This window comes from Panthera pardus, unplaced genomic scaffold, assembly GCF_024362965.1.
Source record: "Panthera pardus isolate Hobbes unplaced genomic scaffold, ASM2436296v1 HiC_scaffold_11, whole genome shotgun sequence".
Lineage (NCBI taxonomy): Eukaryota > Metazoa > Chordata > Mammalia > Carnivora > Felidae > Panthera > Panthera pardus.
The window spans coordinates 66,259,413-66,286,161 of record NW_026526666.1 but is presented as its reverse complement, the minus strand read 5'-3'; the positions used below and the strand labels follow the sequence as shown (position 1 = coordinate 66,286,161).

The 26,749-nt window shown below is 35.7% G+C and overlaps 2 protein-coding genes across 5 annotated transcripts in view; both read right to left on the bottom strand.

Moving 5' to 3' along the window:
• Positions 1 to 26,749, bottom strand: part of FAF1 (Fas associated factor 1) — a 514,818-nt gene that overhangs the window by 311,612 nt on the left and 176,457 nt on the right. The gene's annotated exons all lie outside the window — the stretch shown is intronic.
• LOC109266899 (cytochrome b-c1 complex subunit 7-like) lies at positions 905 to 2,417 on the bottom strand. The gene has a single exon (XM_053895545.1). The coding sequence runs from the start codon at positions 1,200 to 1,202 to the stop codon at positions 1,008 to 1,010; it is 195 nt and encodes a 64-aa protein (XP_053751520.1). The 5' UTR covers positions 1,203 to 2,417; the 3' UTR covers positions 905 to 1,007.

The window sequence follows — 26,749 nt, the reverse complement described above, 5'->3', positions numbered from 1 at the left end:
CGTCTACACTATCCTAACTTCATCCCCAGAGAATTGAGGATTTTGATTTCTGTAACAATGGTTTATTGAGAATTATCTAGAATTTTACATAAATGAAATTGCAGAATATATACTCTTGAAATCTGGCTTCTTTCAGTCAAAGTAGTCTGAGCTTCTCTCACATTGTTGTGTGTAACAATAGTGCATTTCTTTTATTACTAAGTATAGGTATACCACAATGTTTACCTATCCACTGGCTTACAAGCATATGAGGTTTTCTACAGTTTGGTGCTTTTAGAAATAAATTGCCATGAACAATAATGTACATGTCTTGAAGGACATATGCTTTTTTTTCTCTTGGGTAAATACCTAAATGAAGAATGGTCAGTATATTTTTAAGTTTGTAGGAAACTGCCAAACTCCTTTCCAAATTGGTTTGTAATATGATGCCCTCAAATTTATTAATCTTTTCTTCTTCAATGTCTAATCTGTTAATCCCATCTGGTAAATTTTTCATCTCAGACATCATGGTCTTCATCTCCAGATACTCAATTTGGATCATTTTTAACATTTCCAATGACTTATGATTTGAAATCTTTCGTATCTTTTTATTTTTATAATTACAATAGACATTTAAAGTAATACATTTGTAGCTCAAATGGTTCTAATTGTATGCTTTATGTTTATCCAACTTCTTAAAAAATATTTGTAAGACAGAGGCACCTGGGTGGCTTAGTCGGGTGAGCGTGTGACTTCGGTTCAGGTCATGATCTCATGGTTCACGGGTTCGAGCCCTGTGTCAGTGTCTGTGCTGACAACTCAGAGCCTGGAGCCTGCATTGGATTCTGTGTCTTCATCTCTCTCTGCCCCCACTCCTCCCCGTCCCCGCCCCCAACTAATGCTCTGTATCTCTCTCAAAAATAAACAAACATTAAAAAATTATATTTGGAAGACAGTTACAACCACAGATATCAACTCCATGATTATTTCCTTGCCCATTCTTCTCTCTCTTTTCTTTCCCAAATAACTCATTTCAGATACGGTTCAAGGTAGAATTTATACTCTTCACATTTTGTCCAATGCTCTTTAGGCACAATCTGCTGCTTCATGGTCAGGTTCAATGCTCTCTTAATGTGAAACATCCTGTTGTTGTAAAAGTTCTCAGGAAGCCTTCTTATGGTCTCTTTCATATCATCATTCCCATATATTATGCCATCTTGCATTAGCCCCAGTTTATTGAACGCTGCCACAGGCTTGATGCTGCAATCACAGGCCTGCTGACAATTTTGAATTTTGTGGATTTTACCTTAATGGGTGCTGAATATTTTTTGTTCCTATAAATATTCTTAGGCTTTGTCTAGGATGCAGATAAGTTACTTAGAAACAGCTCTTGGGTCTTGATATTAAGATGTCAGTAGGTTTCATGTGAACAGTATATAATCTAAAGCTAATTATTCCCCATTACTGATGCAAAAACCTTGAAGCCTTGAATACTCTATCCAAGCCTCGTAAATTATGAGATTTTCCAATATAGCTTGTGAGCAGACACTATTCCTGATAGTACTCCTTCTAAGTCTTTTGGGTGGTTTATTTAGCTGTTTTAGGAGTGAATGTAAATTCTATTCCTGTAAGTAGAAGGAGGGGAGAGAACACTTCTTGGTGCAAATGGAACTAGTGGAACACTATTTCTTAGTTGAAATTGGTCATTGTTTTTAGAACTCTTTTGTAATTAAGCAATTGAACCATAAATTTCCCTCTCAATACCACTTTGTCAGCATCTAACAATTGTTGACATGCCATTTTCCATATTAATTTAGTTCAAAATATTTTCTAATTTCCTTTGTGATTCTTTCTTTGACCCATGATTTAAAAATATGTTGTTTAACTTCCAAATATATCAGGATTTTCTAGACTTTTGATTTCTATTTTCATTCCACTGTTTTCGGAGAACACAGTTCACATGGTCTTTAAACTTTCAGTGATTTGTTTTATGGCTAAGTATATTTTCTGCCTTAATGAATGTACCAACTGCACATGAAAGAATATGTATTCTGCTATAATTATGAGGAATTTACACACTTCAAATAGGTCAAACTGGTTGATATGTTGTTCATATTTGCCATCTGTTGTTCTGAACATTAGTATGAGAAAGGACTGCTATCATCTCCAACTATGAATGTGGATTTGTCCATTTCTCATTTCAGTTCTATCAGGTTTTGTTTCATATGCTTTCAAACTCTGTTATTAGACATGTCCACATTTATGATACTTTGGTCTTTGTGATGAGTTCCCATTTTCATCATGAAATGTCTCCATTTGGCCCTCATATTCTTGCCCAGAAGTCTACTTCATTTAATATTAATTTAGTAACAATGTTATTAATAACATAATACTGATTACTGTTTTTACATATATATATTGTTTTCATATATATACTGTTTTCATATATTTATATTTCATGTTTATATTTATATTCATATTCATATTTATACTGTTTTCATATATATATTTCAATATTATGCTTTATATTTAAAGTGGGTTTTGGGGTGCATGGGTGGCTCAATCAGTTAAGCATCTGACTTTTGATTTCAGCTCAAGTACTGATTTTGCAGTCATGAGACAGAGCCCTGCATCAGGCTCCAAGCTGAGCCTGGAGCATGCTTAGGATTCTCTATCTCTCCTTTTCAAAATAAATGAATAAAAACTTTAAAAAATATATTAAGTGGTTTACTTGTACATATATCATTGGTTTTCCTTTTTTATCCAGTCTCACAATCTCTACCTTCTAATAAGAATGTAAGCTAATTTATATTAATTGTAATTACTATACAGTCTTGTTTTCTATTCATCCTATTTTTTATCATCTATTTCTATCTTCATTTGAATTTATTCAGTATTTTTAGATATTCCATTCTATTTTAACCCTTGGCTTGATAACTATTATCTGTATTTCATTGTTTTAGTGAATGATCTAGGGTTTATAATATGCATTTTTAATTTAATACAGTCTGCCTTCAAATAATATAGGACTTGTCTTACAACAGTATACTTATATTTCCACACACCTTTACTTCTACATAATTCATAAACCCCACAATATATTTTTAATCATTTAAAAATATTAAAAATTAAAAAATTTTCATATGTACCCACATATTTACAATTTCTGGTGTTCTTCATTTATTTGTATTAACCTAATTTTCTGTTATAATTTTCTTTCAGCCTAAGGAGCTTCCATTAGCATTTCTTGCAGCTTTTGTTTGTGAAAAATATATTTATTTTGTCTTCATTTTAGAAAGATATTTTTGTTGGATGTAGTATTCTAAGTTAACATTTTATTCCTTCAACACTTAAAAATATCACTGATTGTCTCCTGGCTTGCATTGCTTCTGATAATAAGTCTGTAGTCATTATTTTTAAATCTCTTTCCTATATACAATGTGTCTTTTTTTCCTCACCTCTGATTAATATTTTTTGCAGTTTTATGCTTTTATTAACACAAATATGATATGCACAAAAGCCGCTTATTCATTTTCTTCACTGTGCAGCCTGGCATTGGGATTGGTGACTCTGACAGACAGCTGGGCTACTCTTCCCAAAATGGCTTTGCAGTTCTTGGAGGAGACATTATGAGCAATCTCTGCACAGTAAGATTTGTTGCACATCAGCAGCACTTCAAGCTCCTTGACGTTGTGGATTAGGAATTTCCAGAAGCTGCTGGGCAGCATGTGCTTTGTTTTCTTGTTGCTCTCGTAACCATTGCAGGGCATCAAGACTAGCCCTTGAATCTTGTGCACCCCTATTGTCAATGCTTCTAGGTTTCCACGAGTTGCACTTAATTTTGACAGACCAGTCTGACTGTTGCTGGATGAACTTCTTGTACTACTGATTTTCAGCAATTTTATTATGATCTGTCTTGATATGGCTTCCTGTGAGTTACTCCTACTTGGAGTTACTAAGTTTCTTACACTTGTCTGTGAGTTTACATTTTTCATGAAATTTGGGTAGTTTTGTGTTACTATTCTTTTAACATTTTTCCCTTTCTACTAGTCCCTCTAGTTCAGGAACTCTAATCACACATACATTAGACCACTCAATTTGTCCCCACTCAGGCTGCATCTACCACCTCACTCCTGTAGTTTTGCTGTGTGTACTTCATTTTGCATTGCTTTTATTGTTATGTCTTCAAATTAATTGATCTTTTCTTCAACAGCATCTACCTCTTAATTCTTTTGAGTAAATTCTTTCTTAGTAGATCTTATACTTTAGAATCTCCATTTAGTCAATTTTCAGTATTTTTCATTTCTTTCCTCATTGCATTCTCGATTTCCTTTAAACTCTTAAGAATAGTTAAAACAGCTGTTTTAAAATCTTCATCTGTTAATTCTATTATTTTTGCCATTTAAGGATTTTTATTTTCAAATTTTTCTCCAAGTTATGAGTCAAACGTGGATACTTCTCATGTCTACTATTTTTGACTAAATGCCGTTCATTATGAAAATTACATTAATGAGTATCTACATTTACTGGTTTGCCTTTAAAGAGCGTGGAAGTTTATTCTGACAGGCCCTTAATTTTCATGCATATCAGACTGATCCTCTTTAGACTCCTTCACAACACTTTTTAGGGTGGATCTAAAGCAGCGATTCTCAAAAGTATAGTTCACAGATGTCTAGGACTGCTTGAGACTGATTGTACAAAAGTAATGCTAAGTAATATTCCTGCTACTTTATCACAAATCGAAGTAGTGGTGTTAACCTGAACTACTAGTCCTTATATCCTTTTTTAAATTTAATTTTTTTTAATGTTTATTTATTTTTGAGACAGAGAGAGACAGAGCATGAACGGGGGAGGGTCAGAGAGAGGGAGACACAGAATCCGAAACAGGCTCCAGGCTCTGAGCTGTCAGCACAGAGCCCAACACGGGGCTCGAACTCACGGACTGTGAGATCATGACCTGAGCCGAAGTCGGCCGCTTAACTGACTGAGCCACCCAGGTGCCCCTAGTCCTTATATCCTTAACCACCAAATACTTGCATTAAAAAAAAAAAAAAGCCATGAAGTAACAAAAATGGTTACCTTTATTAAATCTCAGTGCATTTAATATTATGTGTGATGAAACCGGAAGTACCCATAAAGCACTTCTGTTACATATTAAAGTATAATCATTGTTCTGAGGAAAAGGACTTGTTTATAATGTGAGATGAACTGTGTTTCTCACAGAACACTATTTTTACTTGAATAAATGATATTACATTATGTTATTCAGACTTGACATTTTCTTAAAAAGGAACAAAGTAAGCCTGTCAACCCAAGGGAAAAATCTGACATTTTTTGGTCAATGATAAAATTTGAGGCTTCAAACTAAATCCCAAATTTTTAAAAACTTTGTATATGTTATTATGAGCTTGATAACTTCCCCATACTTAAAATACTTTTCTGTGAGATTAGTGATGGTATTAACAAATTATTGGGGCACCTGGGTTGCTCAGTTGGTTAAGCAACCAACTCTTACTCATCTCAGGTCATAATCTCAGTTTGTGAATTCTAACCCCGCACCAGGCTCCATGCTGACAGTGTGGATGGAGCCTGCTTGAGATTCTCTCCCTCTCTCTCCCTCTGTGCCCCTCTTGTGCATATTCACTTTCTCTCCCAAAATAAATAAACTTTAAAAAAAAAAAGTGATTTACTGATATCATATAATGCAATTTGTCAATATTTCATTTATTTATATAACTAAGTGAACCAATATTTTCCAAATGACTATTTCATGGTATTAGAAAATCATGCAGTGAAAGTAAAGATATTCCAATGAATTTTCATATAACAGAATACCACAATTTCGCTGATGTGGTTTCAGATTTTACATTGCAACTAGCCTTTAAGAAATGATCATTTACCAGTTTTGGTTGTAGTATCAAATAAGAATATCAAATAAAACTATAAGAATATAGGGAAGAGTTAAGATGGCAGAGTAGTAAGGGGATCCTAGGCTTGTCTTGTACCTGGAACACAGCTAGGTCAACATCAAACCATTTTGAACAACTAGGAAATTGATCTGAGGATTAACAGAACAATCTGCATAATTTAAGGGAGAGAATGCGGCAGGTACACCTGTCTGCAGAGGTGAACTGGGGGAGAGAAGAGCCACAGAATTAAAGAGAGGAGGGATCCATTTTTTCAAAGAAGAGAAAGAGGGGGAGACTGAGCAGAGCCTCCATTCGCACAACAAAAACACTCCCCCTCAAAGTACCTAGAGAAAAAGAGTGCAAACATGTGCAGGGGACTGCACAAGAAAACTGTTCCCCAAAACAACTGATGGAGGTGGGGAGAAGCAGAGGGTTTCAATACTGCCAGTTTTTTATAAACAGCAGAACAAAGAGTCTGGTTTCCGAGGCTAGCGCCTAGTAGCACTCTGGCAAGAAAGCAGGGAGGAGGCCCGGGAGTGGGCAGCGCAGACTAAGGATCCCCTGGGTCTGGCAGGGAGAAGTGGTTACCCTGCTTGGAGCACATATTGTAGAGGCAATACAGATCTCCACAGGCAAGACCCGGTAGGTGCCATAGAGCTACCCACTCACCTATAATAGAAACAAAGGCGCTGGCTGTGTGTTGGGATTTACCTTAAACTCTGAGCCACTGCTGCTACATGGTCATGCAAACATTTTCTGGGACAAGCCAGTACCAGCCACAGCAAAGCGAGACCCTTCCCCAGAGGATCACCACAGGCTGAGCTATAGGGGTCTCTGAAGTGTTGGGTTGTGAAACACAGTTGCCTCTGGAGATAAAACTCTGGAGAGAGGTGCTGCCTGGCAGGCAGACAGCTCGAACATGGATGGGGGAAGGCAGGGAGCTGACGGAACTAGAGACACAGGAGGGGTGAATGATCACTAGTCTATGAGTCCAGAAACTTCCCTATCGGGGAGACTAAGAGAACAGGGTGAAGCCACTTTCACCATTAGCATAACACTGATCAACCCCAGTGAGCTAACCAGAGCCACCAAGTGGAGAATGAAGCAGTTACACTAAGCCCTGCTCCTAGCACTCCACTAGGGCAAGTAAACCTGAGAATCAGAGCAAAAGACCTCCCCCAGAAGACCAGCACAAATCCCTTCCAGGCACTTAGTCTACTGATCATAAAGTGCTGCAAGTTTCAGCTCTAGGGAAAACCTGATTCATTTAGGGGGTTTTTTTTTTTTTTTTGTATGTTCATTCGTTCTTTGGGTTTTTTTTTTTTTTTCTTCTATTTTGCTTGTTGTTTTTTTCTTGGATACAGAAAGAGAACTTATTTACTTATTTATTTACTTAAATTTTTTTTCTTTTCTCTTGTCTGTTTTATCTATCAAGCTACCCTTAACAAGCAGACCAAAACACACCTAGGATCTAGCTTCCTTTATTTGATTTTTTCTAATTTTTTAAACTTTTATTTCATTTTATTACATTTTTTCCCTCCTCCAAAATGACACGATGGATGAATTCACCTCAAGAAAGAAAGAAAGAAAGAAAGAAAGAAAGAAAGAAAGAAAGAAAGAAAGAAAGAAAGAAAGAAAGAAAGAAAGAAACTAGGAAGAAATGATGGCTAGGGATTTAATCGATACATATATAACTAAGAGTCTGAACTAGAATTTAAAACAATGATTATAAGGATACTAACTGGGCTTAAAAAAAAGCATAGAAGACACCAGAGAATTCTTTTCTGCAAAGATAAAAGAACTAAAATCTAGTCAGGCCGAAATAAAAAAAAGCTGTAAGTGAGATGCAAACCCAAATGGAGGTCACAAAAACCTCCAATGGATGAGGAAAAACCTCATCCAATATAGATGAGGCAGAGGAGCAAATTAGGGACATAAAAGATAAAATTATAGAAAATAATGAAGCTGAAAAGAAGAGGGAAATAAAATAGATCACAAAGGTAAACTCAGGGACCTCAGCAACTTACTAAAATGTTATAACATTTGTATGATAGGAATCCCCAGAAGATGAAGAAACAGAAAAGGGGGCAGAAAGCTTATGTGAACAAATTATAGCTGAAAACTTCCCTAATCTGGGGAAAGACACAGAGATCAAAATCCAAAAAGCAGAGAGAACTCTCATTAAATTCAACAAAAGCTGCCCATTGCCAAGACATATCATTGTCAAATTCACAAAATACACCAACAAGGAAAGAATCTTGAAAGCACCAAGGAAAAAAACTCCTTACTATAAGGGAAGACAAATCAGGTTTGCAGCAGATCTGTCCATAGAAAATTGGCAGGCCAGAAATGAGTGGCAGGATATATTCACCATGTTAAATTGGAAAAGTATGCAGCCAAGAATAGTCTATCCAGCAACACTGTCATTCAGAACAGAAGGACAAAGAGTTTCACAGAAAAACAAAAACTACAGCAGTCTGTGACTACTAACCCAGCCCTGCAAGAAATTTTAAGGGGGACACTTTGAGTGGGAAAAAAACAAAAAACAAAAAACAAAAAAACAAGAAAACAAAAATCATGACCAAAAGCAGAAAAACTAGAAAGGACCAGAGAGCATCACCAGAAATACCAACTCTATAGGTAACACAATGGCACTAAATTCATAACTTTCAATAATCACTCTGAATATAAATGAACTAAGTGCTCCAATCAAAAGATGTAGGGTATCAGAATGGATTTTAAAAAAAATAACAAGAGGGGCGCCTGGGTGGCTCAGTTGGTTAAGCGTCCGACTTCAGCTCAGGTCACAATCTCGCGGTCCGTGGGTTCGAGCCCCGCATCGGGCTCTGGGCTGATGGCTCGCAGCCTGGAGCCTGCTTCTGATTCTGTGTCTCCCTCTCTCTCTGCCCCTCCCCCATTCATGCTCTGTCTCTCTCTGTCTCAAAAATAAATAAACGTTAAAAAAATAAAAAATAAAAAAAATAACAAGATCCATCTATAAGCTGCCTAGGAGAGACTCATTTTAGACCTAAAGACAGCTGCAGATTGAATGGACATCAAAAGAAAACCAGAGCAGCCATACTTAGACAAACTAGATTTTAAAACAAAGACTGTAACAAAAGATGAATACAGACATTATATCACAATTAAGGTGTTAGAATCAAGACGATTCTAACAATTATGAATATTTATGGCTCCAACTTGGCAGAACCCAAATGTATAAATGAATTAATAACAAACATAAAGAAACTCATTGATAATAATATCATAATAGTAGGGGACTTTAACACCCCACTTACAACAATGGACAGATCATCTAAGCAGAAAACCCTCAACAAGGAAACAATGGTGTTGAATGACACACTGGACTGGACAGATTTAACATATATTCAGAACATTCAATTCTAAAGCAGCAGAATACATTCTTTTCAAGAGCACATAGAACATTCTCCAGAATAGATCATCTACTGGGTCACAAATCAGTCCTCAGCTAGTACTAAAAGATCAATTATCATACCATGCATGTTTTCAGATCACAATGCTATAAAACTTCAAGTCAACCACAAGAAAAAATTTAGAAAGCCCTCAAATACATGGAGGTTAAAGAATAGCCTACTAAAGAATGAATGGATTAAGCAGGAAATTAAAGAAGAAATTAAAAAATAAATGGAAGCAAATGAAAATGAAAACACAATAGTCCAGACCTTTGGGGTGCAGCAAAGGCAGTGCTGAGAAGGAAGTATATTGCAATTCAGGCCTATTTCAAGAAGCAAGAAAGGTCCCAAATACTCAATCTAACCTTATACTAAAGGAGCTAATAAAGTAACAGCAAATAAACCCTAAAACCAGCAGAAAAAGGGAAATTATAGAGCAGATATAAACAATTTAGAAACAAAACTAATAGCTGGTTCTTTCAAAGAATTAACAAACCCCTAGTCAGCCTTATCATAAAGAGATCACAACCAATACCAGAGAAATACAATTGTAAGACAATACTATGAAAAATTATATGCCAACAAACTGGGCAATTTGGAAGAAATGGACAAATTCATAGAAACTCACACACTACCAAAACTGAAACAGGAAGAAATAGAAAATTTAAACAGGTCCATAACCAGCAAAGAAATTGAATCAGTAATCAAAAATCACCCAGCAAACAAGAGTCCTGGGCCAGACGGTTTCTACCAGGGTAATTCTACCAGACATTTAAAGAGTTAATACCTATTCTTCCCAAACTGTTCCAAAAAATAGAAACAGAAGGAAAACTTCAAAACTCATTCTACAAAGCCAGCATTACCCTGATTCCAATATCAGGCAAAGACCCCACTAAAAAGGAGAATTACAAACCAACATCCCTAATGAACATGGATGCAAATATTCTCAATAAAATACTAGCAAATTGAATTCAACAAAATACTAGCAAACTGAATTCAACAGTACATTAAAAGAACTATCCATCATGATCAAATGGGATTTATTCCTGGGATGTAGAGCTGGTTCAATATTCACAAATCATTCAATGTGATACACATTAATAAAAGAAAGGATAAGAACCATATGATCCTGTCCACAGATGCAGAAAAAGCATTTGACAAAACACAGCATCCATTTTTGATAAAAACCCTCAACAAAGTAGGGATAGATGGAATATACTTCAACATCACAAAGGCAATATATGGAAGACCCATAGCTAATTATCATCCCCAATGGGGAAAAACTGAGAACATTTCCCCTACAGTCAGGAACAAGACAAGGATGTCCACTCTCACCCCTGGTGTTCAACACAATCTGAAAGTCCTAGGCTCAGCAATCAGACAACAAAATAAATAAAGGGTATATAAATTAGCAAGGAAGAAGTCAAACTTTATATACAAATGGCATGATACCATGTGTAGAAAACCTGAAAGACTCCACAAAAAATTGCCAGAACTAATACAGGAGTTCAAAGTCATAGGATATAAAATTATTGTGCAGAAATCTGTTTTATTTCTATACACCCATAACGAAGTAGCAGAGAAAGAAATTACCCCATTTGCAATTGCACCAAAAACAGTAAGATACCTAGAAATAAATGTAACTGAAGAGATAAAAGATCTGTACTCTGAAAAGTATAGAACACTTATGAAAGAAATTGAAGAGGACACAAAGAAATGGAAAAGCATTCCATTCTCATGGATTGGAAGAACAAACATTGTTAAAATGTCTATACTAATATAGAAAATATTCCTCTGGAGACTCTACTAACTGTATGTTCAACAGAGTCTCTTTCCTCTGGCAGGAAGGAATTTAATAGTCTCCTAACCCCAGGAATTGTTCAACTCAGCCTGTGATATTCAGATTACTATTAAGCCAAAGATTTGAGGGCAGCACAATCCAGATTTCTGGAGTTTTCTCTACATAGCTCTCTTTTCTCTAGTATTCTGCCCAAAACATTCCAGTCATCTCAGCACCGTGGATCTCCCAGGTCTTTTCATGTCAACAAGACTGTCATGTTCTGCTTGGGTTCCCTTTCTGTAAATAATGGTCTAGGAAACTTCTCCAAGGCAGAAATCAGAGGGAACTACAGAGCTCACCTTATTTGTTTCCCTTTTCTCAGCGATCATAGACCTATTACATTGCCTGTTGTCCAATACCTAAAGACAGTTATTTCATATATTTTGTCCAGTTTTATAGGTGCTTTCAGCAGGCCCACACCAATTATTCCTCTAGGGGCAAAAATAGAAATTCTTATAATTTTTATTTCTTGAAGTTATTGCCAACAAAAATCCCAATGTTTTCCGAAGTTTGAAACAGTTTCAGAAAAACTAACCAATCAGGGGCACCTGGGTGGCTCAGTTGGTTAAGTGTCCAACTCTTGATCTGAGCTCAGGTCATATCATGATCTCATGGTTCATAAGATCAAACCCCATACAGGGCTCCACACTGACAGTGTGGAGCCTCCTAGGGATTCCCCCTCTCTCTCTGCTCCTCCCCTGCTTGTGCTCTCTCTCACTAAATAAATAAACTTAAAAAAAAGTAAATCAACAAAAAAAGAAAAACTAACCATCAGAGATGTAGCTCATGAAAGTATAGTCAGCTATTGTTAGACACACTGATTCTATTTTACATGATAATGCCTACCTTTACATTGTAAATTATAATGTTTTATATTTATGTGGTTTTATATTAACATGAACCATAAATTAGTTCATCTAACAATTTATTCTATGCATTAATAAGGATATTACAAACATTGCTCTGAGTATAACTGCCTTTGCTTTTTTTTGTTTTGTTTTAACAGCAACATTTCTTTATTTTTTTAAAATTTCTTTTTTAATGTTTATTTATTTTTGAGACAGAGAGAGACAGAGCATGAACAGGGGAGGGGCAGAGACAGAGGGAGACACAGAATCTGAAACAGGTTCCAGGCTCTGAGCCGTCAGCACAGAGCCCGACGCGGGGCTTGAACTCACAGACCATGAGATCATGACCTGAGCTGAAGTCGGATGCTTAACCGACCGAGCCACCCAGGCGCCCTGACAGCAACATTTCTTTAGAACTTTCCAATTTTTAATGACAAGAAAGCTAAAAAGGAAAGAAAAAAAGACTACTTCAAACCTTCATCAGCAATTACTCTAAACAGAAAGCTCCTTTAGACTGATACACTACAATATACTGAAAACAGATTTATAAACACTTTCTTTATCTGCCATTTAAATGCCTAACAAACAGACATTTTATACAGTTTTTATCTTCCTTCAGATTCCCAAGTTTTAACAAATACACTGTGTATAGAATTTATTACCTTCTTTCAAGTTCATTTGGAAGGAATATGTAGTATTAAACCTTTATATTTGTAAAGGCAACTAAACACGAGGAGAAGAAAAAGGATTCTATCAATATAAAATAAATGACTATTAATACATTCCAATTATTTCCTTTCACAGAGGAAAATGTGTAGTGAAAGTTGGATACTGGGACTGTATTAATAACTTCCACATGGAATTAGGCACATTGTTGCAATGTTATAATCACTAGGATGAAAAGCATTACCCCAGTTCTGTCACTGGGTAACTATCATTAAGGCAAATTATAAGCCCTCTCTGGGTCTCAAATTCCATATTAATTTTAAAAAACCTATGAATACATTTCATATTAATGATGCCTGTAATGCCAGCTGCTGCCATTTTTTAATTAAAAAAATGCCAGCACAAGTTGGGGCCAAAAAGTTAAAACTGCCCCCAAAAGAAAAATGATAGCCTATCTCAGTAGAAACAATAAGGAAATCAAACCTATAATCTAGAAGAAACAAAATGTATAATAAGTATCGCATGGATTTTTCCCCCAAGTACAATCCTCAAAACTGAATTTTCCCCCCCTTTGTCCCATTAACATTTTTGCAAGTCAGAAATACTTTAGTGCTCCCAATCATTTCCTTATTTCGAATATTATAACCTACCAGTCCCTACAAATACTTGTTTTAACTATGACAGCTATTCTTTTGAGAAAAACCAGATTAAGATTCTGTATCAGAAGAAGTATATTAGACTTTTAAGGTTGGAAAGAACCCATCTCAGAGGCTGTGTAAAACCACTCTGAAGTATGACTTTATCCAAGAACAAGTAAGACTTTAACAGCAAAGACTACAAGGCAATGCTGCATTGTTTCTCCCTCTACACCACAGATTCTGACCTCACAGGTTCAAAGGTGCAGCTCTTGCATAACCTGCTGCTCAAACATATAAATTTAAACAAAAAGATCACTAACATAACACCTATAGTTACCAAAAGAATCATAAATATATGGATATTTAGAGGTTCTGAGACAAAAGGATTCCAGAAAATACTACTCATTTTTACATGGTTATTTACAGTGTGTCACTGGGTCCTACAAGAACTTGAGATTACACCCAACAATGCATACATACACTCTATCAGACTACTCTAAAAGCTAATATTTGTGTCTGTGAAATTAAAAGTCTTAAGTCATTTTTTTCCCCAAACATCAATGTTCCCCTGAAAGTTGAAAGAAACCTAAAGATTATAATTAATAGGTAAGAAAGTATTGAAAATAACTTTTTAGGGGGGAGCGCCTGGGTGGCTCAGTTGGTGGAACATCCAACTTGAGCTCAGGTCACAATCTCATGGTTCATGAGTTCGAGCCCTGCATCAAGCTCGCTGCTGTCAGCGCAGAGCCCACTTCAGATCCTCTATCCCCATCTCTCTCTGCCCCTCCCCTGCTCATGCTCTCTCTCTCTCTCTCTCTCAAAAATGAGTAACATTTAAAAAAATAAACAAAATAACTTTTTAGGGAGCAAAGGTTCGGGTCATTTATGAAGCATACTGGTCAATAAAGATTATCAAATAATTTTCATTAGTGGCTATTTTCTATTTACCTCTTTGCTTCTTGTATTGTAGGTCCTTTGCCCAAATAAAAACACTCTGTGCTTGCCATTGTTTTAAGATCTAAAATCTCATATCAATGTCACATCTACTCTGTGTAAAGCATTAAGTTTAGCACTCTGAAGAATACAAAAACTGAATATTAAGTCAGGATGGAAAGGGCTTCCCAATTACAAACATAAAGGGAAAAACTATGAAAAAAAAGTCCAATACATATTGTCAAAATAAAAATCTTCCTTATCCCCAAAAGCACAATAAAATAAAAATGTAAATTGGGAAACTATCTTCAAAACAGATAATGAATAAAAGGATAATCTCATTTATATAAAAAGTTCTTATAAATTAAAGTTTTTAAGTCAATAGAAACATAATCTCACATATAAGAGAACCACTAAGTATTAACTCATTAGTTAGAGTGAAAGAAAAGTGAATTGAAAACAAAAGATATCATTTATTGCCAAACTGGCAAAGCACTTTCTTTTTTTTATTGTGGAAATATATTCATACCATAAAATGCACCACTCTAACCATTTTAAGGTGTGCAGTTCAATGGCATTAAGTACTTTCACATTGTGTAACCATCATTCCTATCCATCTCCAGAACTTACTCATCACCCCACACTGTAACTCTGTACCCATTAAACAATACCTCCTTATTCCCACCTCCCCCAGCTCCTGGTAACCACTAATCTACATGCTACAATTTGACTATCATCAGTACCTTCTATAAGGGGAATAATACATATTTGTCCTTTTGTGTCTGGCTTATTTCATTTAGCATAATGTCTTCAACTGTCATCCATGTTGTAGCATACTGCAGAATTTCATTCCTTTTTCAGGCTGAATAATATTCTATTGTGTGTATATATACATATACATATATGTATATATGTATACACCACATTTTGCTTATCCATTTTCAGCTGATAGCTTCTTGGAATGTTTCTACTTTTTGTTCTATTTTTCTGTAAATGTACTTACTTTCAATACTTTTGGGTATATACTCAAGAAGTGGGATTGGTGGATTACATGATAATTCTAGGTTTAATTTTTCAAGGAGCGCCACATTTTTTCCCCAGTAGCTGCACAATTTTATACCCCTACCAGCAATGAACAAGTGTTCCAATTTCTCCAGATCCTCACCAAATCTTAACACTTCCTGTTGTTTAGATGATAGTAATCTTGATGGGTGCAAAGTGGTATCTCATTTTGGTTTTGATTTGCATTTTCCTTATAATTCATGATGTTCATATTTTCATGTGCTTGGCCATCTATGTATTTTCTTGGGAGAAATATCTACTCAAGTCCTCTGCCCAATTTTTAAACAACTTATTTTTTACTGAGATATAATTGATATATAACATTGTATAATTTTAAGGTGTATGTATATATGTTGATTTGACACACTTATATATTGCAATTTGATTACCGTTTTAACAACTCTATCACGTCACAATTATTTCTTTTTTGTGGCGGGAACAATTTTAATTGGATTCTTTGGATTTTTTTTTGTGGGGAAGTTGCAGGAGTTTTTTATATATTCTGGATACTAATCCCTTATCAGATATATGATTTGCAGGTATTTTCTACCAGTCTGTAGGTTGCCTTTTTATTCTGTGAATAGAATCTTTGATGCACAAAAGTTTTTAATTTTGATGAAGTCCAGTTCACTTACTTTTTTTCTTTTGTTCCTATGCTTTTGGTACCATATACAAGAAATCATTGCCAAACCCAATGACATGAAGCTTTTCCCTTATATTTTGTTATAAGATTTTTCAAGTTTGAGCTCTTATGTTTAGGTCTTTGAGGTTTTTCTGGTTTTTGTTTTTTTAAATATCACAAACTGTTGGCAAGAGTATAAATTAGTATACTATTGATGGCAATTTAAACTAATAAGACTTCACTGAAGAGTAATTTGGTAGAATATGCCAAAAACTAAAAAAATGGGTGTGCCCTCTCATGCAGAATTACACCACTAGGCATCTATATTAAGAAAAATAATCATTGAGGTTCAACAAAGTTCACTGCAGAATATTATAGTGAAAGATCAAGAAGGGAGGGGAGCTCAAAATAACCAGCAAAAGGGAAATGATCCACTAAATCATAGTATGGATTTTAAAAACTATGTATTTCAAGAGTATTTTCTTTTTGAGAGAGTGAATGTGCACAATCAGGGGAGAGGGAGAGAGGAAGAGAGGGAGAGAATCTTAAGCAGGCTCCATGCCCAGCATAGAGCCTGACATGGGGGCTCAATCTCAGGACCATGAGATCATAACCTGAGTCAAAATCAAGAGTCAGATGCTTAACTGACTGAGTCACCTAGGTGCCCCAAATATTTTAAAATACAGAAAATGATCATGATATAATACAAGTGAAAAAAACAGATTATAGGGTGCCTGAGTGGCATGGTTGGTTGAGGTCCAACTTCAGCTCAGGTCATGATCTCGAGCCCCACATCCGGCTCGCTGCTGTCACCCTGTCAGCACACAGCCCGCTTTGGATCCTCTGCCCCCATCTCTCTGCCCCTCCCCTGCTTGTGCTGTCACAGAAAATATTTTTTTAAGTAAAAAAGCAAATTATAAAGCATTAAATAGAGTCTATCTCAAGTCTGCAAAATATAAATTTATACAACAGACGTAGAATGAAAATGGAAATAAATGCAGCAAAATGTTAACTGCAGTTAAAAGTAGAACAGCTGGGGGCGCCTGGGTGGCGCAGTCGGTTGGGCGTCCGACTTCAGCCAGGTCACGATCTCGCGGTCCGTGAGTTCGAGCCCCGCATCAGGCTCTGGGCTGATGGCTCGGAGCCTGGAGCCTGTTTCCGATTCTGTGTCTCCCTCTCTCTCTGCCCCTCCCCCGTTCATGCTCTCTCTCTGTCCCAAAAATTAAAAAAAAAATAAATAAATAAAAAATAAAAAAAAGTAGAACAGCTGACCATTTTACTTTTTTCATATTTTGTCTATTTCATATATTTTCTACAGTGAATACTGGAACAGGAATGGACTGGACATGAGATATTTATAAACAGAGGGAGGCAATTTCTATGCCAGGGCTCAAGAAAGAAAGTGTGGAGGCACCTGGAGGGCTGAGTTGGTTAAGTTCAGTAACTGAACCTTCAGTTCAGGGCATGATCTGACAGTTCGTGAGTTTGAGCCCTGTATTAGGCTCTCTGCTGACAACACAGAACTTACTTCAGATACACTGTCTCTCTCTTTCTCTTTCTCTTTCTCTTTCTCTTTCTCTTTCTCTTTCTCTTTCTCTTTCTCTCTTTCTCTCTCTCTCTCTCTCCCTCCCTCCCTCTCCATTTCTCTCTCCCTCTCCCCCTCTTGGCCTCTTCCCTACTCTCTCTCTCCTAAAAATAAATAATCAGTAAATTTAAAAAAGAAAGAAAGGGTAAACAAAGCAATTAATATCTATTGAAAGGCTTTCTTCTAAGTACCAAGATGGTAACCATGTATATTGAGTACCAAGGGGAACTTGTTACAGATTTTAAGCAAGAAAATCTAGCAAAGAATTGAATGGCAAACAGAAAAGATGAAAACCTATTGGCACAGGATATTAAAATAACAAGAAATAGTAAAATGAAAATATGCACTGCCTATGCTGAAAATGGAAAAGGTGATGCATAAGACAGTAATCTGTGAAATAGACTCTGTTTTTCAAGATGTAGTTCTTGAATCAATTTCATCAGAATCACCTATGTTGTTTGTTTTTTTAAAATGCAGATTTGCGGTCTCTACTCCATTACAGAATTAGAATCTAAATCTATGGGATTCAGCCCAGGACTTAAATTTAATTAGCCCCCCAACTCACTCTGTAGGTGACTTTTATGCACACAAAATTAGAAAGACTCCTTTGAAGTTCAGCAACTTGTAGAGTCTGAGAATGAGAGGGATGGAGGAATAGAAGAAATGGCTTAGTTTTCAAGCATGTTGGTAACCAGTATCCATGTTGCTATGGGCTCTCCATGTTTTGTGGCAAACAACATGGATACTTCATTCTAGTTTAACTTAACAAAGACTTTTGCCTAAAGGTACCTTTCTGTCATACTACCCAACTGCTTAATTTGTCCTCTTGAGACTGTATTTTATTAATCTCTGAAGCTGCTTACATTAAGAGCTTAAAACATTTTAATTCCACACCTATCCTTAAGAGACTAGAAGAGCATACATAGTAGGCAACCAATGAAATGAGAAATGGGTGCTTCTAAGGGAAAGAAAGCTGTAGGGCTAGAGAGGTAGGATAAGATCAGAGAGAAAAGGGTGTACATATATGCGAAACCAACGAGCTTGAACTTATCCTAAAAGGGTGCAGTTTGAGGAAATGAGATTTGGCAAATGTATACTCTTGTGAAACAACCACTTCAATCAAAATAAAGAACTTTTCCATGACCATGAAAGTTCACCCATATTTCCCCCATTTGTGGTCATTACCTCCCCTATCCCTAACTCCTGGCAACCCCTGATCTGATTTCATTCACTAGTTTTGCCTTTCCAGGACATTATATAAATGAAATTATATAGATTCCTTTTGGCCTGGTTCCTTTCACTTAGCATATTTTGAAATTCATTCACTGTTCCCTGCATTGGTAGTTTGTCACTTGTTATTGCTAGGAATTTTTCCTTTTTTTTTTATTTTTAATATAATTTATTGTCAAATTGGCTAACATACAGTGTGTACAGTGTGCTCTTGGTTTTGGGGGTAGATTCCTGTGATTCATTACTTACATACAACACCCAGTGCTCATCCCAATAAGTGTCCTCCTTAATGCCATTACCCATTTTCCCCCTCTCTCCCGCCCTCCCCCAATCAACCCTCAGTTTGTATTTTAGAGTCTTTCATGGTTTGCCTCCCTCCCTTTCTTTTGTAACTATTTTTTTCTCCTTCCTTCCCCCATGGTCTTGTTAAGTTTCTCAACTTCAACATATGAGTGAAAACATGATACCTGTCTTTCTCTGACTTATTTCACTTAGCTTAATACCTTCCAGTTCCATCCACATTGCTGCCAATGGCAGGATTTCATTCTTTCTCATTGCCAAGTAGTATTCCATTGTATATATAAATCGTATCTTCTTTATCCATTCATCAGTTGATGGACATTTAGGCTCTTTCCATCATTTGGCTACTGTTGAAAGTGCTGCTATAAACATTGGGGTGCAAGTGCCCCTATGAATCAGCACTCCTGTATCCTTTGGATAAATTCCTAGTAGTGTTATTGCTGGGTCCTAGGATAGTTCCATTTTTAGTTCTTTGATGAACCTCCACAGTTTTCCAAAGTGGCTGTACCAGTTTGCATTCCCACCAACAGTGCAAAGGGGTTCCTGTTTCTCCACATCCTTGCCAGCATCTGTTGTTTCCTGATTTCTTTTTAGCCCCTCTGACCGGTGTGAGGTGGTATCTGTGTGATTTTGATTTGTATTTCTCTGATGATGATGTTGAGCATCTTTTCATGTCTGTTGGCCATCTGGATGTCTTCTTTGGAAAAATGTCTATTCATGTCTTCTGCCCATTTCTTCACTGGATTATTTGTTTCTTGGGTGTTGAGTTTGGTAAGTTCATTACAGATTTTGGATACTAACCCTTTATCAGATATGTCATTTGCAAATATCTTTTCCCATCCTGTCAGTTGCCTTTCAGTTTTGTTGACTGTTTCCTTTGCAGTGGAGAAGCTTTTTATCTTGATGAGGTCCCAATAGTTCATTTTTGCTTTTAATTCCCTTGTCTTTGGGGATGTGTCGAGCAAGAAATTGCTGCAGCTGAAGTCAAAGAGGCTGTTGCCTGCTTTCTCCTCTAGGGTTTTGATGGTTTCCTGTCTCACATTAAGCTTTCATCCATTTTGAGTTTATTTTTGTGTATGGTATAGGAAAGTGGTCTAGTTTCATCCTTCTGCATGTTGCTGTCCAGTTCTCCCAGCACCATTTGCAAAGAGACGGTCTTTTTTCCATTGGATATTCTTTCCTGCTTTGTCAAAGATTAGTTTGCCACACATTTGTGGGTCCAATTCTGTGTTCTCTATTCTATTCCATTGGTCTATGTGTCTGTTGTTGTGCCAGTACCATACTGTCTTGATGATTACAGCTTTGTAGTAGAGGCTAAAGTCTGGGATTGTGAGGCCTCCCACTTTTGTTTTCTTTTTCAATATTACTTTGGCTATTCAGGGTCTTTTGTAGTTCCATACAAATTTTAGGATTGTTTGTTCTAGCTCTGAGAAGAATGCCAGTGCAATTTTGATTGGGACTGCACTGAATGTGTAGATTGCTTTGGGTAGTATTGACATTTTAACAATATTTATTCTTTCAACCCATGAGCATGTAATGTTTTTCCATTTCTTTGTGTCTTATTCAATTTCCTTCATAAGTTTTCTATAGTTTTCAGCATACAGATCTTTTACATCTTTGGTTGGGTTTATTCCTAGGTATTTTATGGTTCTTGGTGGCTAAGAAGTATTTCATTACATGGTTGTACCACAGTTGTTTATCCACTCATATTTCAATTTTTCTTTTATAGTTTTAAAGTCACTTTTTGTTTCCTATTTGGGGAAGAAATGGACAAACTCTGCCTAACCCAAACTCAAAATTTTCTTTTTCAAATTCTATAGTTTCAGCTCTTACACTTAGCTTTGTGAATTATTTGGGGCTAATTTTAGTAGGTGGTGTAAGGGCTAAGTTGCTGCTGTTTTACTGTTGCTTCCTCCTCCTCCTGTTGTTGTCGTTGTTGTTGTTGTTGTTTTTGTTGTTTTGGCATTTTGGATATCCAACAGTGCCAACTGCATTTGTTGAGAAGATTTACAGAGTTGAATTAACTTGGCAAGTTGTAAAATACTGAGCAGGTAAACGTGAGGTCTATTTCTGGACTCTCTATTCTATCCCGATGACCTATTTGTCTTTCTTTGCTGATACTACATTGTCACATTTACTATCTTAAAATCAGTCTTAAAATGATGTGGCATGGAGCCATCCAAGTTTCTTCTTTTTCAAAATTCTTTTAACCATTTACACCATTTGCATTTTAATATAAATATTAGAATTAACTCATCAATATCTTTTTTATAAAAAAAACTGGAATTTTTATTGTAATTACACAGATTTTAGAGATCAATGTGAGGAAAATGACATTTTAACAATTTGAGTCTTATAATTCATGAATATGATATTTATAATTCGTGAACATGATATATCTCTCCATTTATTTAGTTCTTTTTCTCAGCAATATTTTATGCTTTTCAGTGTAAGGCCTTGAGTATATTTTGCTAAATTTATCCCTTTTTAAAAATGGTATTGTAAAAAGTACTTTTAAAAATTTTACTTTCCAAATTCTTCACTGCAGTGTAAAGAAATATAATTGATTTTTGTATATGTGTATCAACACATATGTATCATGTATCTGTGTCATGTGACTATGCTAAATTCACTTATTATTTCTAGTAGCTTTTTTTGTAGATTCTTGGGGGCTACTTGATTATCATGTCATTTTTGAATGACAACGAGGCTTTGAATGACAATGTTGAACAGAAGTGGTACGAGTGAACATCCCTGCCATATTTTCAACTTTAGGGTGAAAAGATTCAATCTGTCATCATTAAGTATGTTAGGTGTAGGATTTAAATAAATGTCCTTTATCAGGTTGAGGAATCTACTTTTATTTCTAATTTTGGAGTTTTTTTTTTTTTCAAATGGACATTGAATTTTGTTAAATGTTTTTTCTGTATCTGTTGATATGATCATATGGATTTTTATGAAATTTTTTCTTTTTTTTATACTTATTTATTTTTGAGAGAGAGAGAAAGAGAGAAAGCACGAGGGAGGGAGGGGCAGAGAGAGAAGGAGACACAGAATCTAAAGCAGGCTCCAGGCTCTGAGCTGTCTGCACACAGCCCAATGTGGGGCTTGAACTCACAAAGATCATGACCTAAGCCAAAGCTGGATGCTTAACCAACTTAGCCACCCAGGCACCCCGAAATTTTTTTCCATCACAGGAGTGGCATGATTGTATTTATACATTTTTTGAGAGATCACTCATCATTAAGTTGCAAATTATTCCTTACAAATTAGTTACATCTATATAGATTACTAGACTATAAGTGCTTTTGTTGTTGAGAGAGAGAAAGAGAGAGAGAGAGATAGCAAGTACAAGTAGGAGAGGAGCAGAGGAAGACAGAGAGAGAATTCTGTGTTGTTAGCACAGAACCTGACGTGGTGCTCAATCCCACAACTGTGAGATCATGACCCAATCTGAGGGTCAGCCAGGCACCCCTAGACTGTAAGTTCTATGAAGACAAATACCATGCCTGTTTTCTTCTCCATTCTATATCTAGGCTTGAATACAGTGCCTGAATTAGAGTAGAAAATATTTACTGAGGGAATAAACAAATGTGGAAACAAATGCAAATAGAACAAGAAGAACTATGAAGAATCAGCAAAAATTGAAAAAGACTAGAGGAAGAGAAAATAATTATTAGGAGGCTATCTGATTGAGGGTTGATATTTCTACAACAGAACACTTAAGGGGCAAAAGATTAGGAATTTTCCAATTAGGAAAAACAAACAGACAAAACTTTCAAGTTTTCTACATGCCTAAGAATCCTGGAGAATTTCTTGTTGATGCTAGTCTATATAGGGTTTGAATTATTGTAATGACCAAGCCAAGAAATGAAAGCTACGCAATTTGCTCTGTTTTTCTAGGGTTATCACATATCCTTGGATTAACCTAAATCTTTGTATTTGTGGACAAAGAGTTAAATAAACTATGGCTGTCTCTTTGGACCTCACCAAACTAGAACCTATTTACCAAGTGTATAAAGGACTTTCCAAACCAAACCTGTTAATAGGACAGTCTAATATCCTCTAATGGCATAGATGACTAAAGGGGAGGGAGGGTTGGGAGAGCAGTAGAGGGAAGAGGATGAGCTCAAAAGTACAAAAATCCTAAAATACCAAAATGCACTAAGTTTTTACAAGAGATTAGTTGGTTGACAGAGAGGTAATAACTAGCAATGCCATAAATCTTCCTATTGCTTTCTCTTCTCTAAACTTCAGACTACTAAGATGGCAAACAAGTTGGTCTTAGAAATGGTCTGAACTAATCAGAAAGTCAAGCTGTATAGGAACTGGGACTGTAGAAAAGGAAGTTTTTTGCAAGAAAATACTGCAACTAAAAGAAAAGAAGAGGGACAGGGCAAGATATTTTTAACCTAAAAGTTTTAGTATTAGACCAGTGCTCATCCCCTTATTCCACATTCAACAAATATTTAATTAATGCTTACTATTGCCAAACAGCAAGTACAATATAAAAACAAGAAGAAATCATGCCTGTCTTTAAAGAACTCACAGTTTAACAGAAAGACAGACCTGTTGAGAAACTGTGAAATAAATGGTTTACAAAAATAGAATAAGCAGAGGGTAGGAAGTAATACCAATCAACACCTCACTGTGAGACTCTGATGAAACATCATTAAAAAGTGGTTCCAGAAATTAATACAGATTACACTAATAGGAATGACATGGCTCAATCAAGGAAGAGGAAAGATCAACTGTGATCTCTCAACCCAAAGTGGACACTAATTTGAGTGTCACATTGTACAAGCAAAATGACCTCCTAAAACTAACCATGCTTCTAAAATGGAAAAGTATCTGAAAGTGAGGCCTCAGAAAATATGACTAACAACAACTATCATCTATAGTATGCATTTTTCAGTTTTATTATGATATAATTGATATATTAGTTGAAGGTATGTAACATAGTGATTTGTTATTATGTATACTGCAAAATGATTAGCACAATAAGTTTAATTAACATCACTTACCTCACATAGTTAGTCTTTTTCTTGTGATGACAACTTTTTAAGAGCTACTGTCTTGGCAAATTTCAAATATAAATACAGCATTGTTAACTATAGTCCCCATACTTTATACATTATCCCCATACAGTATGTATTTTAATTTCCATACAACTTTGTGCAATGGTTAAATGAACTAAAGATGTTTAGCCTGAAAAAATGGAGTAAAAACAGTACTGTTTTTAATAGCTGAAGAATTATTAAGGGAGAAAATACATTTACCTTGTAAGCTCCGTCTGTAAAAGGAAAGTGAGGTCAAAGGAATGCTTCTGAAAGCAACACTACATTATATGTTAACTAACTTAAATTTAAATAAAATCTTGTAGTGGGGGTGCACCTGGGTGGCTCAGTTGGTTAAGGGTGTGATGCTTGATTTTGGCTCAGGTCATGATCTCACAGTTGGTAAATTCAAGTACCGCATCAGCATCTTTGCTAATACAGCAGAGCCAGCTTGGGAGTCTCCCTTTCTCTCTGCCCCTCCCCTGCTCATGATCTCTCTCTCTGTCTCTCTCTCAAGAATAAATAAATATTAAAAATAATTAAATTTTGAAAAGATAAGTAAATAGAAAAAAGAAAAAAGGAATGCAGCTTATAGGTGGCAACTCAAAATAAGGAAAAAGAAACACATGCAACTGATACCTCTTTTTTTGCATGTGGTTGGTATATAAAATGTTTATATTTATAAAACTTTAGACAGAGTTACTGAACAAATGAATTAATGCCTTAAAATTAACAAGCATTTCCATTGCTAAAAGTATTTAAACACACAGTAGGTGACCCTAAGACAAAAATGTGGAAAAGACTGCTTAATTTGTGGCCATACAGACTAGACAATTTTTACAGATCCCTCCACACTCATTAATCTCCATAAACCAGTAAGTTGCTTTTTCTCTTTTCTCAATTCTCACATCTATAAAATGGGGATACAGGTTCTGGCTGTCTCAAGGTAATGTGAAAATAAGTAAGTCAAGGAGTATAAAAGGACAGAGGCAGGGACTAAGGTAGGATCAGGGGAGGGAAGGGCAGCATAAATTTGTCACTGGTGGAAAGGGAGCGAGGTTCTCCTGAAGTGAACTGTTCAACTAACTGAAGACCACAACCCCAACTCTATGCTAAAGACCGCATATTCCTCATTATTCCTCCAGACACATTATCATTCCTGCTTCTGTACTTTCCTTGCCTGGAATAAACTTACTTCCCCTGCCTAATGTGTCCACATAACAAATTTTGATTCATATTTCTTAATTCAGTCCTTCTCTGAAATCTTTCCTGACCACCCTCACAACCCTATCTATTCTCTTCCCATACCTCCAAGACACCAGCTAAAACTGAATCTTCCTTTTCAATATCCTCATAGCACAATCTACATTCATAATAGAAATTACTTTATTGGGAAGATCATGAGTTCTAGATTCAGTCTAAGATTGAATTCATGACTTAGGAATTCTCTGATCTTCAGTTTATTCATCTTTGAAACAGGGATAACAATGACTGCTTCACAGTATTGTTCAACTGTTGTATAGGAACCAAGTACACTAAGCATAGTGGCTGTTGTACAATAGGTAATGTGAGCATATGTACATGTGTGTGTGTGTGAATAAATGAATGAGTGAATGAATGGATAGATGCCCTTTATTTCCATGTCTACTTCACCCTCTTTATAGATATATAACATGGAGTCCTCTGGGATAATGACTCCCTTATTTTATGCACAGTCTGAAAACAGCATAACATTAAGTAAGCCCAAAGTTATCAACAAAAATTTATAATAAAATGATCCATTCTGATTAAACAAAAATCTTTTGGAATTTATGTCCTAATATTCAGCACTAATTGTTAAATATGAGACCTTGAGAAAGTAAAGTGCTATTTACTATTACAGCCATTACTGTGTGTTTTATTCCTTTAAACAGGAAAAAAAGTCATCTTAGAGTCTTTCAAAGGAAGATGATACAGAATTATCAGAGGGAGAAGAGACTGAAAGATAAATGGCACAAAATAAGATGCTAGAAAACATAAGTCTATGCTTCTTATCTTCATTGCTTTGCTTTGAACAAAATATGACGTGAGTGATAAAAGTAGTTGAGGGAAAAATAATTTTAAATAAAGCTTAAAGACGCTTTATAAAATGGCAACTTTAAACTCTATGCCAAACTGCTAACAGCAGGGACATAAGAATGAGAGAGAGGAAAAATATTCGTTTCTTTTTTATATACTTCTCTATTAAAATATTTTTTTTACTGAATAGAAGTTTTAGAAATGTGAAACTAGGTAAAAGAAACATTTCTAATGCATAAATGAAAATAACCTATGTACACGATGGCCCAGTCTGAGATGCTGCTTATTTATATATTAAAATAATTTTATAATTTGGGGAGTGTACAATTGTTGGCATAGAGGCAATAAATATCAGTTTGAAGACAGACCAAAGAACAGTGAGATTAATGTACGAAATTTGCAGACACCTCTCTCCCCCAAAGTACAAACTATGATTAGTCCTCATCATTTCATGCTCACAACATTTGTGTAAGACAAATATGATTGCTACTTTCTTTCCACATGCATTAATAACAATAAAAAATAACCACTTATACAGTGTTTATTATTCATAAAGAGTGTCTGAGCATACAGGGTAAAGGCATATGC

Excerpts from the sequence above, each read along its gene's own strand:
- LOC109266899 (XM_053895545.1), bottom strand. The coding sequence starts at position 1,202 with ATGCAAGATGGCATAATATATGGGAATGATGATATGAAAGAGACCATA.